The 16,608-nt window shown below is 48.2% G+C and overlaps 2 protein-coding genes across 2 annotated transcripts in view; one reads left to right on the plus strand and one right to left on the minus strand.

Moving 5' to 3' along the window:
* The window catches only part of TMEM211 (transmembrane protein 211), a 17,168-nt gene extending 12,215 nt beyond the window's left edge, over nucleotides 1-4,953 (plus strand). Inside the window, exons 2-4 of the mRNA XM_011975339.1 lie at nucleotides 695-811; nucleotides 1,776-1,914; nucleotides 4,468-4,953. Of these exons, the coding sequence (XP_011830729.1) occupies nucleotides 1,788-1,914; nucleotides 4,468-4,730 (390 nt within the window). The 5' untranslated portion in view covers nucleotides 695-811; nucleotides 1,776-1,787 and the 3' untranslated portion in view covers nucleotides 4,731-4,953. The remainder of the gene's footprint in view (nucleotides 1-694; nucleotides 812-1,775; nucleotides 1,915-4,467) is intronic.
* Nucleotides 4,954-15,520: 10,567 nt separating this feature from the next.
* Nucleotides 15,521-16,608, minus strand: part of SGSM1 (small G protein signaling modulator 1) — a 94,793-nt gene continuing 93,705 nt past the window's right edge. Inside the window, exon 23 of the mRNA XM_011975363.1 lies at nucleotides 15,521-16,142. Coding sequence (XP_011830753.1) covers nucleotides 15,975-16,142 — 168 coding nt within the window. The 3' untranslated portion in view covers nucleotides 15,521-15,974. The remainder of the gene's footprint in view (nucleotides 16,143-16,608) is intronic.

Raw genomic sequence — 16,608 nt, forward strand, 5'->3', positions numbered from 1 at the left:
GCTAATTTTTTGTATTTTTAGTAGAGATGGGGTTTCACTGTGTTAGCCAGGATGGTCTCCATCTCCTGACCTCGTGATCTGCCCGCCTCAGCCTCCCAAAGTGCTGGGATTACAGGCGTGAGCCACCGCGGCCGGCCTATATGTGTGTGAATTTTTAAAAGGTGCCCCGTCTGGGTAGAAGCAGCCCTTTTGAACAGGGGAGGCTTGATGGGCTGAAAGAATGGATAAATGAATGAATGAACAAACACATGAATAAATGAAAGTATGGACAGAATATGAGAAGATCCCTGCATGGACCAGTGAGGATGATGCACCATGCAGAAGGTGGAGGGGCACATGAACAAAGGTCTTTAAGGGCTAACATTTATTCTAGGACTTGGGGATTGTACTTCTAGAATTTGTTAGGACAAAGTAACCCCCACTACCAGACCACAGTTATTAGCACCTCCCATTTGCATCTCCAGGCTCAAGGGGGGCCGATGATGTGGGGTCTGATCATAACACCAGGTCCTTGGCTAGGGAGCACCTCTGCCAGTCCATTTCTCTCCTTGTCCCTGCAGTCTCCATCAGTAATCTTCCCTGTTGACCCCTAGGTCAGCGATACTTCCTAATGTTCAGCAACGCATGGGTAGCTCTGGGGCTCTCTCTGACCTGCACCTCAGCCCTCAGCCTCATCTCCCCTGCCTGGTTCCAGACCCCAACCTTCTCCTTTGGCATCCTCACCTACTGCTCCTGGCCTCAGGGCAACAACTGGAACCAGAGCTGCGCGACCTTCAGTTCCCTGGAGGTTATTCCTGACTTTGCCTGGAAGGTGAGAGCTGGTTCACCAAGTCACTGGGTCTTCAAGGGCTCGGTTAAACTCATCAGGGTAGGAAAGCTGGCTGAGTGGAATTCGAGGAGGCTTTCCTCACTGCCTAGGTGTCCCAGTGGCTACGAATTTGCCATTACTCTCCTTAGAACTGAGCACAGAGGTTCTTCAACCTGACAGCCCTTCAGAAACACCTGTGCAACTTTGCAAAAATGCCAAGTTCTGTGCTCCACCCGGAGCCCCTGTCTCCATAGGCGTGGAGTGGGGTCTGGCTACTGATAATTTAGCAAACGTGCAGGATGATTCCAAAGGCTGCCAGCCAATATAGCACCTTCGTGCAAATTAGGAAAAGGTGTCCCTTCTTTAGGATGCTCTACTGCCATCTACTGGAAAGTCACTGTAATCAGTTTGCAAATCTATGATGGCCCGCAATGCGCCTCTGAGAGTTGTGCAGTGTACAACCTGCACACTCCTACCTGGCCACCCTCTAAACACTGCTAGGTTTAAAAGTGAAAGCTAAGCTGTTAAAGTCCCTGTTATGACGCACGTTGCCAAAATCAACAATGGGGAGAATGGGAAAGGACTCCTAGTCCAGCACGTCTAAGGAAGAATATACAGTCTTCAAAATTGGTTGTTATAAGGGTGATGTAACGGCAGCTACCAGGTGCCTCTCCTGATGATCCTGACACGTAGCAAGTGCTTAATAAAGGTACTATATGCTGGTCAGTCAGTGTGGATCTTAATTATGGCTCTACCACTTAATTACCCATGTGTTCTGAGGCAAATGACTTCAATTTCTTGGACTTTTATTGGACAGTTTGTTTTCTTGGACAATTTCTTTCTATGTAAAATGGAAATTGTAATAGCACAGACCACATGCTGCAAGGACTCAGAAGCTGGTCAATGAGCAGAGGGAGCACCTGCCCCTGTCCCAGCCAACACCCTTCCTTCTGTCTCTTCCCTGCAGGTCTCAGCTGTGATGCTCCTCGGAGGCTGGCTCCTGCTGGCCTTCAATGCAATTTTCCTCCTGTCCTGGGCTGTGGCCCCCAAAGGGCTGTGCCCAAGAAGAAACAGTGTTCCAATGCCGGGGGTGCAGGCAGTGGCAGGTAAATCCAATGCACTGGCACATAGTCAGTGCTCTAGACATATTTATGGAATGAATGAATGAATGAATGAATGAATGAGTCTGTGAGCAGAGCCTGGCCTCTTGGGTCAGATCTCAGAGATAAACCCTAAGATTGTTGACTATTCCTGGTCCTTTGGCAAGCCAGAAATCAGGGGGAGGGAGAGATGGCATCCTTAGTGTCACCCATTCCTGCTGTTAGCTGACCCAGTCTTAATAATCTGTCCCCCTTTGTTTCTCTCTCATCCATCCACTTCATGTCATCCTTACCAGGGCCCCCATACACAGTTGGGGATGTTGTGCACTGTGCAAGCATGCCCAGCTGAGAACTGAGGAGATGCTGAAATCTAGCCCATACTTCACTTGCTAAACTGTGAACCTGCAAGACTGCATCTCTCGAGAAGAGTCACTTTTCTGTAATTTATACATAGTTTTTGAATGTACTAGCCAGGTCTTCATTGCAATCCTCATCAATTAATGCTCCACCATCTCTTGCCTGGATTATAGCAATAAGCACCTCACAGGTCTCACTGCTCTCACTCCTCCCCCTTAGTGTCTATTTGGCCACACACTGGACAAACGCGTCCTGTTCAGTTGACATCAGATCGTGCCACTCCGACGGGCTTATCCACCCTCCAATCACTTCCCATCATACTCCGATTAAAATCCGAACTTCTTACCGTAGCCTGTGAGGCTCCACCTAACCCAGTCCCCAGTCTCTCACCAACCTCATGTCTTCCTTCCTCCGCCAGGCTCAGTGTGCTCTGGCTATTCTGATTTGCAGTCTGTTGCGCATATATACCATGCTTTCTCCCTCCACTGGACTCCTCTTTCCCCAGATTTTTGCAGGTCTTGCTACTCACTTCATTACGGGCTCTGCTCAGATATCACTGCCTCCATGAGGTCTTCCGTGACTTCTAGCTAAGGTAGCTTCCCTCTCCTTAGATTCTCCATCTTCTTACTTTGCTTTATACCTTTCATAGTATATACTTACCTGAAATATCGAATCTGCCTAGTTGATTATTGTCCCTTTCTCCAAAGAACATCAGTTCCATGAGGACAAGGACATGTCTGTCTGCCTTGTTATCACCAGCCCCTAGCACAGTGCTTCATACATAATAGGTGCCCAATAAACATTTGCTGAGTCAATTGATGGAGACATGATCCTTGTCCTAGGCTTGCTTGCAGTGTCTAGTTGGTTGGGGGGTTGGAGGGCATCAGTCAATGGATATTTCACATGATGGGGATGAGCAAAGGATGCTAGAAAAAACTCCAGGAAGCACCTGGCCCAGTGTATGGATGGGCCCAGTGTATGGATGGGTTAAGGCAAGTTTCTTGGAGGAGATCCCACCTGAGCCAAGTCTGGAAGGATGAGTAGAAGTTAGCCAAGAGTACAAGCAAGGGCGTTTCTGGTAATGGGAACACGAAGAACAAAGGCACGGAGACAAGGGAGCAAGGCATGTTCAGGGAACTGAAAGTAGACAAGGGTGGCTGGAGAGCAGCAAGGGAGGCCAGGGATCTTCTGATTTCTGTTATGAGTGCCTTGGAAGCAAGAAGGTGTCCGGTCATTTCATTAGTATCATTAATGTCCACTGCAACACCTCCAACAGTTTTGATGAATGAACACGTGGTTGGATGGGTAAGCTGGTGAATGGATGAATGAGTGTATTGACAAGTGGATGGATGAACTAATGGACAGATAGATGGATACATTAGTGGATAGATGGATGGATGGATGGATGGACTGGTGGATGGATGGATTGGTGGATGGATGAATGGACGGATGGAAGGATAGGAAAAATGGATAGAATGGAATATAGTTGGATGGATGTAGGATGAGGGATGGGTGGATGGGTGGATAGATGGATGGGTGGGAGGCAGGTGGCTAAGCAGGCAGATGGACAGATGAGTGGATGAGTGAATAAATAGGTGGATAGAGGGATGGAGAGAATAAGTGGAGTTGAACATGGTTGAGTGGATGGATGAGCAGATGGACAGAAGGGTGGGAGTGTAGTTGAGAGAGTGGGTAGATAAAAGGAGAGATGAGCCAATAAATAAGTGAATAGATGGATGGGTGGGCTAGGGAATTGCATAAATGAGTGGGTTGATAAGTGGATGGATGAACAATGAATGAATGGGTGGATATCTTAGTGGATAAGGAAAATGGGCAGACTGGATGGATGAATGGAAGATGAGGGTGGATGATGGGTGGGCAGATGGATGGGTGGGAGGCAGGTGGTTAAGTAGGAATATGGATAGAAGGATGGATGTGTGAATGGATATGTAGATAGAAGGATAGAGAAAATAAGTGGGTAAGAGTATGTTTGAATGGATGGGTTAGTGAATGGACAGATAGTTGGAAGCATGGTTGAATGAGTGGGTGGATAAAAGGAGAGATGAGCCAATAAATAAGCAAATGAATGAATGGGTGGGTGGATAGATGGATGGGTGGATATAGGGTGGATGAGTTGTGGGATGGAAAGTTATTGAGGTGCCCGTTGGCCAACACACTGGCTTTCCTTCCTGCTATCTCCAGCTACCGCCATGATTATGGGTCTGCTGGTTTTTCCAATCGGCCTTGCCTCCCCATTCGTCAAGGAAGTCTGCGAAGCCTCCTCCATGTATCACGGTGGGAAGTGCCGTCTGGGTTGGGGTTACACGACCGCTATCCTCAATGCAGTCCTGGCCAGCCTCCTGCCCATCATCAGCTGGCCCCACAGGACCAAGGTCCAAGGGAGGACCATCATCTTCTCCAGGGCCACCGAGAGAATCATCCTTGTGCCAGAAATGAACAAATAAAAATCTCCTGGGAGAGGCACAGAGAACACACTCCAGAGGTTTATGAAATCCTCATGTAGCCAATTTCAAATCCCACCTCTGCTCCTTCTTGCTGTGTGACTTCAGGCAAGCCACTTTACCTCTCTGGCATGGGTTTTTCTTCTGGAAAATGAAAGTTGAAATCATACCTACCTCATAAGGTTGTTCTGAGAATTCACTGGAGATACTCTATGTAAATAAAGCACTTTGCACCATGTCTGGCACCTAGTGTTTCATAAACATTGGCTACTATTATTATAATCCTTACCTCAAGGACTGTGTTGATAATTCGACATCTTTATGAAAACTGCCCAGGCTAATTCTGAGCTCATGGCTATCACTCAAAAACTAAATTGTTTAATTGGCATGTGCATATTCTCTGTTCCTTCTGTTTTTATAATTCTTCCTTGTTTTAGAGAATTTGAAAATTATTTATTTTCTCATCAAATATTTAGTGAGTGTCTATTAAGTACAAGATTTTGAGCCAATGGGCTGGGTGTGGTGGCTCACGCCTGTAATCCCAGCACTTTGGGAGCCTGAGGCGGGTAGATCACAAGGTCAGGAGTTCGAGACCAGTCTGGCCAATGCAGTGAAACCCAATCTCTACTAAAAATACAAATATTAGCTGGGTGTGGTGGTGCATGCCTGTAGTCCCAGCTACTCAGGAGGCTCAGGCAGGAGAACTGCTTGAACCTGGGAGGCGGAGGTTGCAGTGAGCTGAGATCATACCACTGCTCTCCAACCTGGGCGACACAGCGAGACTCCCTCTCAAAAAAAAAATTTTTTTTTTCAAGCCAATGTTGGGTTGGGGAGAAGGAGGTAAGGACCTGACTCACCCCTTATGCAAATAATCCCATTGATGTGGAAACTACACTGTTACTTGGGGCCCTTTAGAATCTATTTCCAACCTCTCTCTTCAGGCTCTTTCTTGTCACCCACTCAACACCTGTGCCTCTCCTTCTGTCTCACAGTGAACTTCTAAAGCCCACAGAAGTCCTCTTCCTGTGGCAGGCCAGGTCTCACCAAATACAGGCCTCCATAACAACTATTTCAGTACTGAGTGAGTGGTTAAGTTTAATATTAAAAGCCAGTGCCCTCATACAAAGGCTGGAATAGAACAAAAGCCCACCAAGAATTTTGCCTAGACCTTTCCTGGGCCTCAAAGCATGACAAAATAACGAAGGAATTCTTAACAGGACCCATTTAAGGATTAAACAAGTTTTACTGGGGGTCTGAAGAAACTCCCCAGGCCTCCACAAACAAGTTTATTGGAGGTCTGAAGGAACTCCCCCAAATCCCCGTGATTTAGCAGGAGACAAGATAAGGGTAATCGCCCCATTACTTGGACCCATTTAGATTAAGTAAATTTACTGAGGCTCCAGAAGAAGGTCTTCAAGACTCAGACCTTAGTTATAGATTAAAAGAAATTAATCACTTATTTATTTATTTATGTATTTATTTTTGAGATGGAATTTTGTTCTTGTTGCCCAGGCTGGAGTCCAATGGCATGATCTCAGCTCACTGCAACCTCTGTCTCCTGGGTTCAAGCGATTCTCCTCCCTCAACCTCCCGATTAGCTGAGATTACAGGCATGCGCCACTGCAGCCAGCTAACTTTTTTGTATTTTTAGTAGAGATGGGGTTTCACCATGTTGGCCAGGCTGGTCTTGAGCTTCTGACCTCAGGTGATCTGCTCACCACAGGCTCCCAAAATGCTGGGATTATAGGCATGAGCCACTGCGCCCGGCCCACTTATGTCTTTAGATGAATGCACGCTTACACATAGACATATAACTTAGAAGGTGTATAAGCTCTAGAAAACTTTGTAATTTTGAGTTGGTCTGGCAATAATTTCCAGGCCTTCTCCCTGTGACAGTTACAGAAATAGAAACTCTCTTTCTCCCCAGTTCATCTGCATCTCATTATTGGGCCATGAGAAATAGCAGCCTGACCCTCAGTTTGGTCCGGGAACATTCTCATCTCTACAGCTTGGCACGTGCTGCTTTCTCTGCCGGGACTCAATCTGTTGATTTCTCCTGTGTTCATGCATTGCTCTTCTTTGGGAGCAGTACCCTAATCTTCCTATAAAAAATGACCCACAGTTGGCAAGGCACCGTGGCTCATGCCTGTAATCCCAGCACTTTGGGAGGCCAAGGCTGGTGGATCACGAGGTCAGGAGATCGAGACCATCCTGACCAACATGGTGAAACCCCGTCTCTACTAAAAATACAAAAATTAGCTGGGCGTGATGGCGTACACCTGTAGTCGCAACTACTTGGGAGGCTGAGGCAGGAGAATGGCTTGAACCTTGGAGGTAGAGGTTGTAGTGAGCTGAGATCGTGCCACTGTACTCCAGCCTGGCGACAGAGTGAGCCACTGTCTCAAAAACAAACAAACAAACAAACAGAAAACACCCACAGCCAGTCTGTGGCCACCTTGGGCTTTAAGATGGATAAATGAGCCCTTCCGGCAAATCAAGCCTGGTCAAAATGATTGATTCAGAGTCGGGCATGGGCTCTGTGGAAGCCAGCATGGAGGAGAACAGAAGCACGAGATGGAGAGAGGTGGAACTCTAAGAACTTCATTTGAACATCTGGACCCAGCCATACCTGACTCCTATTTGCAGGAGACAAGGTCATAGGCAGTTCTAGGCTGGCATCCCCTAGCACAGTTGCTCCAGAGGAAACAGTGAACTTCTCTTTCCTCTCTTGGTATATATAAATCCCAGGGAAGGAGTCTGATCGGCCTGCAGTGGGTCATGTGCTTACCCCTGGGCAGGGAGGGCCATGTCAGGAGTCTCATTAGAAGGTCACTGTTACAGTTCCCCAAAGTTGAGGGGGTGCTGGTACCAGAAGGAGGGAAGGATGCTGAGCAGACAGAAACACTCCATGGTCAGTTCTCTCTTTAAGGGAGTCTTTCTTATCCCAGTTTCACAGAAGTGAAAATCGAGGCTCAGAGAGGTAAAATTACTTGCCCAAGGCCACACAGCTGATCAGTGGCAGAGCTGGGATTTGAATCTAGGTCTGTCGGACTCTGTGGTAGATGCAAAACACCACCTGGATTTGTTCCCTCTGCTCCCCCATCCATCCAGCTCATCATAATCAAACTCTTCTGGCTTCAAACACCCACCCAAGAATATACACGAACAGCCCCCAAGAGTGATTCCACTGTTCTGAAGACACATAGATCACACAGAACGCAGCTTGTTATTTATCTTCCAGAACGAACCATAAGAACAACTTGACAGCTTTTTAAAACAGAATAGAACAATAGAAAAAAATTAATAGAAAATCTAGGAAGATACCACAAGGGGTTCAAATGGACTGAAGGACAGTGATTCATTTCAAGTGGTTCATTTCAAAAGTGCCACTTTTCAAGCACCTCAGTGCAAATCAGTCTCACGTGGGAAGATTCCTTAAGCCTCGGGCAGATCCCAGTATAAGGTGGGGCAAGTGGAAGCCGGCAAGTAGAAGCCCAAACTCAGTTTGCACATCACCTACTGGTGCTTGGAACATGTTGCCTCTTCTCTGTAATAACCTCACTATGGTCCCCAAGTTTCTTAATTTTCTCTTTGAACTGTTTCAGCAATGCCAAAGCTAATGATTCTCCAGCCGGTAAAGCAAAATCAGTTAGAAAGAGACTCTGTCTTTATTTGGCAATAGAGGGAGTGCTGTAATTTTCTCTTCATCAAAACAAGAGGCATCTATCGTTTGCAAGGAGCCCTGTACCTACAAAGCCTGGAAATGACTGTGCCTACAAATCTGAAAAAAGAAAGCCAGGAAGACACTGGAGGGTCCCTGTCCCACATCCTCATGTAATGGAAAGTCTCCACAATCCCGTTGGTTATTTGAATTCTGCTGGAGTTGACCTAGAAACGCATTGGCAAGCTGGTATTTCAAAAAGTGTCAAACTGTGCTCCTCTAGAGTTTATACCTGTCCTGGGCTCAAGCTCTCAATATGCACAGTGACTTGGAAGCCAAGAAGATGGGGAGCTGGGAGCCCTTTCCTGACAGCAGAATCAGATGCAGACTGCAGTGTCAGTGTAGATGCTGCTCCCGCCAAGAACTGATGGCCTCATCATACCTAATTTTGGGGTTTCTCCAAGACACAGTCCAGGAGGGTCCCAGGCTCACCCTTTCTAGAGTTCTCCTCCTACGGCCGCATTCTCTTAAGTTTCAAAGTCTCACGTGAGAACCTAAGAAAGGTAGATGATGGGAACTCAGGACAAATGGGTTCCCAGCCCCATCCTCAGTGATGCTGAGGGGCAGAGAGTTCCAGTAAATGAGAGTGGAGGGGCTAAGACTGAGTCCAGAACCAAAGGAGGCATTACTATCTCCATTTTGCAGAAGTGGAAACGGAGGCTAAGAGGTGTGAAAGGAAACTACCCCAAATCACTAAGGAAAACTCAAGCTGGAAACTGCTTAGGGCAAACATGCTTCTCATTCCATTCAAAGTTAGCCCTCTGATCACTGAGATAGATGTATATCTGATTGCCACCTTTGGAAAGACTAATCAGAAACTGAAAAGAATGCAACCGTTTGTGTCTCACCCATCTGTGACCTGCAAGCTCCTTCCCCACTTCAAGTCTTCCTGTCTTTGCTTCAAGTTGTTCCACCTTTCCAGACTGAACCAATGTACTTCTTACATATATTGATAGATGTCTCATTTCTCCCTAAGATGTATAAAACCAAGCTGTGTCCCGACCACCTTGGGCACATGTTGTCAGGATTTCCTGAGTCTGTGTCACATGCATGTCCTCAACCTTGGCAAAACAAACTTTCTAAATTAACTGAGACCTGCCTCAGATTTTCTGGGTTCACAGAGGTAAAGGCACTCGCCCAAAGCCACATGGCCATAGTACCAGATCTGGGATCCTACATTATTGTTCCCTGAATATGTGGACAGAGCTATATGACATGATTTTAGTTGGTATGGTGAGAAAATCTTTTTTTTTTTTTTTCCAGACAGAGTCTCACTCTGTCACCAGGCTGGGGTGCAGTGGCACGATCTCCGCTCACTGCAACCTCCGCCCAAGCGATTCTCCTGCCTCAGCCTCCTGAGTAGCTGGGACTACAGGTGGGCGCCACTGAGCTCAGCTAATTTTTTGTATTTTTAGTAGAGACGGGGTTTCACCATGTTAGCCAGGATGGTCTGGATCTCCTGACCTCGTGATCCGCCCACCTCGGCCTCCCAAAGTGCTGGGATTACAGGCGTGAGCCACCGCACTCGGCTTTTTTTTTTTTTTTCTGATGGAGTTTCGCTCTTGTCGCTCAGGCTGGAGTGCAGATCTTGGCTCACTGCAACCTCCACCTCCTGGGTTCAAGTGATTCTCCTGACTCAGCTTCACAAGTAACTGGGATTACAGGCGCTCGCCACCATGCCTAGCTAATTTTTGTATTTTTAGTAGAGACAGGGTTTCACCATGTTGGCCAGGATGGTCTCAAACTCCCGACCTCAGGTGATCCACTTGCCTTGGTCTCCCAAAGTGGTGGAATTACAGGCGTGAGCCACCACGGCCAGCCAAGACAGTGAAATTCTATTCTAAGAGCATCTGATGAAAAGAAAAAAAATGAGAGAGAAGAGAGAAATCTCAATCGCGTCCCATCACAGTCCCTGATTATACCCTTACCTCCCTTCCCCTGGGCTACTGAGATCTCAGGCCTTGGAGAGAAGGACAGAGGGGAAGAAGGAATATAAAATAAAATGGCATAACGTGACTGCCAGCTGTTCTGAAATGGGAAGGCGAGGGTCTCCCAAATTCTTGGCATGAAAGGTGCTTCTCAACTGCCCCAAGTTCTCTCCTGTAAGCCAAAAGGAAATTCTAGGAGAAAAGGAAATGGCAGATGGTTTAAGAAGAAATTGGAGCATCCAGAAAGGCCTTCACACTGCAGTCTTGCTCTGTATAAGACCAACATCATTCAGGTAGAAAATGTGAGCACAGACACTATCCAAGTGCTCTTTGCTATAAGGAGAGGAGGCAAAAGAAGGGGAGAGAGAAGGGGGAGGAGGAGAGAAATATGATGAAGGGGAAGGAAAAGAGAAAGAGGTGGAGGAAAGGGGGATGAAGAGGAGAAGAGCAGGGGCCACAATGCCAACTACAGGTGCCCGTGGAAACCAAGACTACTTACTTCTTCAGCCCCACCGAGTCGTGAAAATGTGCCTCATGACCAAGACCTATCTTTTCGTGTCTATGCAAAGTTCAAGTGCATTTATTTATTTATTTATTTATTTAGATGGAGTTTTGCTCGTTGTCCAGGCTGGAGTGCAGTGGCGCGATCTCCGCTCACTGCAACCTCCGCCTCCCGGGTTCAAGTGGTTCTCCTGCCTCAGCCCCCTGAGCAGCTGGGGTTATAGGTGCCCGCCGCCACGCCCGGCTAATTTTTTTGCAGTTTTAGTAGAGATGGGGTTTCACTATATTAGCCAGGATGGTCTTGAACTCCTGACCTTCCTTGGGTGATCTGCCCACTTTGGCCTCCTAAAGTGCTGGGATTACAGGTGTGAGCCACTGCGCGTGGGTCAAGTGCATGTGTTTAGAAAAGCCTTTACAAAAGCAAAAATGCTATCTTAGGATTTTTTTCCCTGTGAAATATATTGCCAATGATCAAAGGCCAATAGTGCATACGACCAGGCATCTATGCACACACAACAGGTGCCCAGCACTCCCCAGGTCTGGCCATGCCAGGCAGCTGCAAACGACAGTGGCGCCCTCCAGGAGGAGAGCCCATGGACGGAGTTCAGGTTGAAGTCAGAGAAAGGAGACTGGAGGCTTCAAGGGACAGTGGCAACATCAGGACCATTATTTGCTCTGAGACGTTTCCCCCAGGAGGAAGCATATGTTCCAACTAAAAGAGCCCCCACCTGCCGGCTGCTGTGGGTTTCATTCCTGCCTCTGCTGGGAATATTCCAAGGAAGTGGTGATGTGGCACACCCAGGCAGCCAATGCCACCTGCGAACTCCTCCTCTACTTTGCTGGCTTAGTTGGAAATCTTTTTCTATTCCAAACCTGAAGTTTTGGCCAGGCGCGGTGGCTCATGCCTGTAATCCCAGCACTTTGGGAGGCCGAGGCAGGCGGATCACGAGGTCAGGAGATCGAGACCATCCTGGCTAACACAGTGAAACCCCGTCTCTACTAAAAAAATACAAAAAATAAGCCGGGCGTGGTGGCGGGCGCCTGTAGTCCCAGCTCCTCGGGAGGCTGAGGCAGGAGAATGGCGTGAGCCCGGGAGGCGGAGCTTGCAATGAGCGGAGATCATGCCACTGCACTCCAGCCTGGGTGACAGAGTGAGACTCCGTCTCAAAACAAACAAACAAACAAACAAACCAAAAAACCCTGAGGTTTTGATGCTGCTCATTATATTAAATCAGGCTGTGCTTCCATAGCTGAAAACTAGTTTTCCTCAGTCATGTTTAGAGACTGATGGAGGTGGAGATCTGTGCACAGTGCTCACTGCCTGATGACTATCGTTCTGAACGGCAGCCATGAGTGAGAACCAGCGATGTTGGGGGAATGAACTCGTTGTCTTTGGGAGCATCGGAGGTGAGAAATGAGCTAGCTCAGCAGTCGGGATTCAGGGAAGTGTTAATTTAGAGCTATGCCCTCAGGTCAAATGGCTGACTGGGAACCCCTCTTGTGCACTGGGCCTTTGGGAATGTGGCAGACTCTTTGCAAAAATGGCCTCAATTATCTCTCAGCCTGGATCCATGCTCCTTTTCTTTTTTCGAGACAGGATTTTGCATTGTCACCCAGGCTGAGACACAGTGGCATGACCTTGTCTCACTGCAGCCTCTATCTTCTGGGCTCAAGTGATCCTCCCACTTCAGCCTCCTGAGTAGCTGGGACCAGAGACACATGCTACCACATCCAGCTAATTTTAATTTTTTATTTTTGGAGAGATGGAGTCTCATTATGTTGCCCAGGCTGATCTTGAACTTTTGGCTTCAAGTGATCCTCTTGCGTTGGCCTCCCAAAGTGCTGGGATTACAGGGGTGAGCCACTGTGCCTGGCCCATGTTCCTTTTCAGTATCACTTTCCAAAGACTCTCATCAGGAAGTACAATCTATTTGCCTACCCTTTGAAGCTGGGCTTAGTCATGTGACTTTCTCTGACCAACAGAATGTGGCAGAAATGACTATGCCAGAGAAGTTGAGACCAAGAGGCAGCGCATGTTTCTGCTTACTTTCTGGGATCTGCCATCATAGCCATGTAAACAAGCCTAAGCTAGCCTGTTGGAGGATAGGAGATGGAGAACCCAGTTTCCCCCACTGCCCTAGTCAACAGCCAGACAACCATCAGAAGCAGAGTTGCCTATCTGGACATTAGCTGACCACAGACACATGAAGAAGTCTGACTAAGAACAGAAGAACCTCCCAGCTGAACACAGCCTGGACTGCTGACCCACAGAATTATGAGCTAAATACATGGCTGTTTTAAACCACTACGTTTTGGGTCATTTGTAATGCAGCATTAATTGTGGTAAGAGCCAACTCATACAAGAGGTCAGAAGTGATTCACCTTTTTGGGGAAAAGGCCAGGTAGATATTACAAAAATCTGACCCCGTATAGGGTTACTGGGGTGTGAGTGGGAAGACACAGTATTCAGAAGCAAGCATTTCTTTCTTTCAAAGTAAAAAAAAAAAAAAAGACAAAAAAAACCAGATTCACATATTTCTGTTTATATATATTTTCTCTATATATAGACACAACTCTTCAGCAAACATTTACAAGATATGTGGGCCACATTGAAAAAAAAAGAGTGCACTCCGTGGACAGAACAACTCCCACGCATCCAATTCCAGGACACAGAAACACACACGACATAGAGAGATCTGAACAGGCACAGTAAACCAAATAAATATGACTTATTCCAAATCACAACCACAGATGCTCTCTGGAACATCACGAGAGAAGGCAGAGAAGAGATTTTGTGCTGTACTTCGAGACTAGTCTGTTAAAAAAATAAATAGGAACCAGAAGGTCTGGGACCTGGGTCTCACCAAAATAACACCCTGTGTAAAGAACAGCTGAATGGCAAAATACAGTTTTCTCCGGAGGGGCCTTTTGCACATTTCTTCCTGTCTTGGAAGCTGGGGTACGTAGGGCAGGGAGACGCAAGTCTAATGGCAGCTAGAACGTTGCCGTCTCCCGTTTCTGCTTTGGTGGGGTGGGGTAGGAGCTGGGAGCCATGAAGGCTACCGTAGCCTCAAGTCTCCCACAGAGCTCTCTTCAGAAAGTAAGGGTTGACTAGACCTCTATCCACCCTGCACCAGAGGCTGGGCAGAGGTTGGAGGTTCAGGTGCAGTTGAAGTTGCTGTACCGAGCGAAAGAAGCCTTCACAAGCACACAAGGCAAGGATGCATCCCAATCCCGGTGTGCTCAGGATGGGAGGACTAATACGCCCCTTCGCCAATGCTTCAATACGCTGCTTTACCTATCCTCTCCCCTCTCCAAAATCCCAGCTGCCATTCTTTGACCACCCTAGAGGTGGCAGGTCTCCTGAGAAGAGCCTTTCTCTCTGATGCTTGCTGGGTTTCCCCCATTCTGGGTGCATTCTCAGAACAGAGGAGCGGGCAAGACTGCTCTATCAAAAGGACAGGTAGGCAGAGTACACTAGCTCACTTCGGGTCTGTTTGTGGATTGGTGACACTCTGTGTGAAGAGCTCGGGGGGACTGTTCCCAGACCTAGCATGGTCCTGGACCCAGCTCATCAGCTCATGTTCCCCAAGGAAAACACACACCATGCTCTACCCTGGCCGACCTCTGCCTTCCTTTTCCTCCTTTGTCCTGAGTGAGTAACTGCGCTTAGAGAAAAGCTGCACCCCACCACCATTAAGCAGCTTTCACCAAACACACACATTTCTAAGACCCAATACTTGGAAGGAAAGGCAGTTTTCCCTTGCAAGATGGCAGCAGGATACAGACTCTGCCCGGCCTGGGGGGCTCTCAGCAGGACCCCAAAGAGCTCTGACCGTCTCATGCCTACAGACACTTTTTGGGTCCACTCCCTATGTGGGGAGATGCATTTCTTGAAAAGAAGAAAACGAGTATCTTCTGGCATCACACAGAGGAGAAAAAAAGGAGAAAATACAACAGATGGAATCCCAGACTCCAAGAGAGATGTGTGAGGGACTCCTGTGTGCCTTTTCTTTTTTTATTTTTTTTTGAGACAGAGTCTCACACTGTCACCCGGGCTGGAGTGCAGTGGTGTGATCTCAGATCATTGCAACCTCCACCTCCCAGGTTCAAGCGATTCTCCTGCCTCAGCCTCCCAAGTAGCTGGGATTACAGGCGCCCGCCACCACGCCCAGCTAATTTTTTGTATTTTTAGAAGAGACAGGGTTTCACTATGTTGGCCAGGCTGGTCTCAGAACTCCTGACCTTGTGATCCGCCTGCCTCGGCCTCCCAAAGCGCTGGGATTACAGGCGTGAGCCACCGCGCCGGGCCTCCTGTGTGCCTTTTCTAAGTGAGGGGAGGCCTCAGGACCAGGGTGGTTTAGCATCAAAAGAATGGGGGAGCAAGTCATTTGTAGTCCCTCCTCCAAGCCAGTGGTTCTCAAATGGGGGCAACTTTGCCCTGCAGGGAACATTTGGCAATGTCTAGAGACATTTTTGGGGGTTGTCACAACTGGGGTGTGAGTGGGGGATGGTGCGACTGGCATCTGGTGAGGCCAGGGATGCTGCTCAGCATCCTACAATGCAGAAGACAGTCCCCTCAAAAAGAATCACCTGGCTGCAAATGTCAGTCATGTCGACGTGGAGGGTCAATCTCTAGCCATGTCCAGAATATCGCCAAAGGCCCCTTGCCGAGGAGCACAGAGGTAGCCCCGCACACCTCTTCTACACCAATTTCCAAAAAGAAATTGCCTTCCCAGGTCTCATCTTACAAGACAGTTTGGAGGGATAGGGAAAGAAGAAGAGGAGACCATTCTGGACACCAGCAAACAACGATGGCTCCTCGTCCACCAACATCCCCTACCTCCTGCAAGGGAGGAACGCCAGACTTGGGCAATCTTTGGTCAAACAGGAAAACGTAAGGCTAAATTGAAGGGGTACTCCCTCCACCCCATCTGCCCAGAAGTGAAAGTCACGGTATTTTCTTTTTGCACTGAACTCCATGCTTGTGAACAGACACCAGGACCCCGCTCCTGGGGTGACCGTCCAGCCAGGAGGAAAAATAAGCAGAGGAACAGGTGGGGCAGCTTGGCTGAGGCTGCCTGGGTGAGGTGCCCCTCACTTGTTCTCAATCAGAGTCTGCACCTTGTACACGAGGTCCCGTGCCAGCTTCAGGACTTGCTTGGTGTTGTGTCGCTCAGCCATTTCTGAAAGAGCAGAAAAAAATCTCATGAGCCTCCTTCTGCGTCCAGTCTTAGGGCACGCTTCCAGCCCCTGGAGGCTTCTCTGGGGGCGTCTCCATCACAGATTGGCTCAGGAAGCAGAGGCCCTGGAGAAGCCCTCTAACTCTGGACCTCGGTTTCCTCATCTGTAAAATGGGGATTGGAACAGCAGCCGCCTCACCAAGTTGCTGTGGGGATTGAATGGGATAATGCTGGTTCACAGGATGTGCTATAAAAAGGTGAGGTCAGTCGGGCGCGGTGGCTCACACCTGTAATCCCAGCATTTTGGGAGGCTGAGGAGGGCAGATTACCTGTAGTCGGGAGTTTGAGACCAGCCTGACCAACATGGAGAAACCCTGTGTCTACTAAAAATACAAATTAGTCGGGCGTGGTGGTGCACGCCTATAATCCCAGCTACTCAGGAGGCTGAGGCAAAAGAATCGCTTGAACCTGGGAGGCAGAGCTTGTGATGAGCCAAGATTGCACCATTGCACTCCAGCCTGGGCAACAAGAGCGAAACTCCATCTCAA

The sequence above is a fragment of the Mandrillus leucophaeus genome, unplaced genomic scaffold (genome assembly GCF_000951045.1).
Source record: "Mandrillus leucophaeus isolate KB7577 unplaced genomic scaffold, Mleu.le_1.0 Scaffold154, whole genome shotgun sequence".
NCBI classification, from domain to species: domain Eukaryota; kingdom Metazoa; phylum Chordata; class Mammalia; order Primates; family Cercopithecidae; genus Mandrillus; species Mandrillus leucophaeus.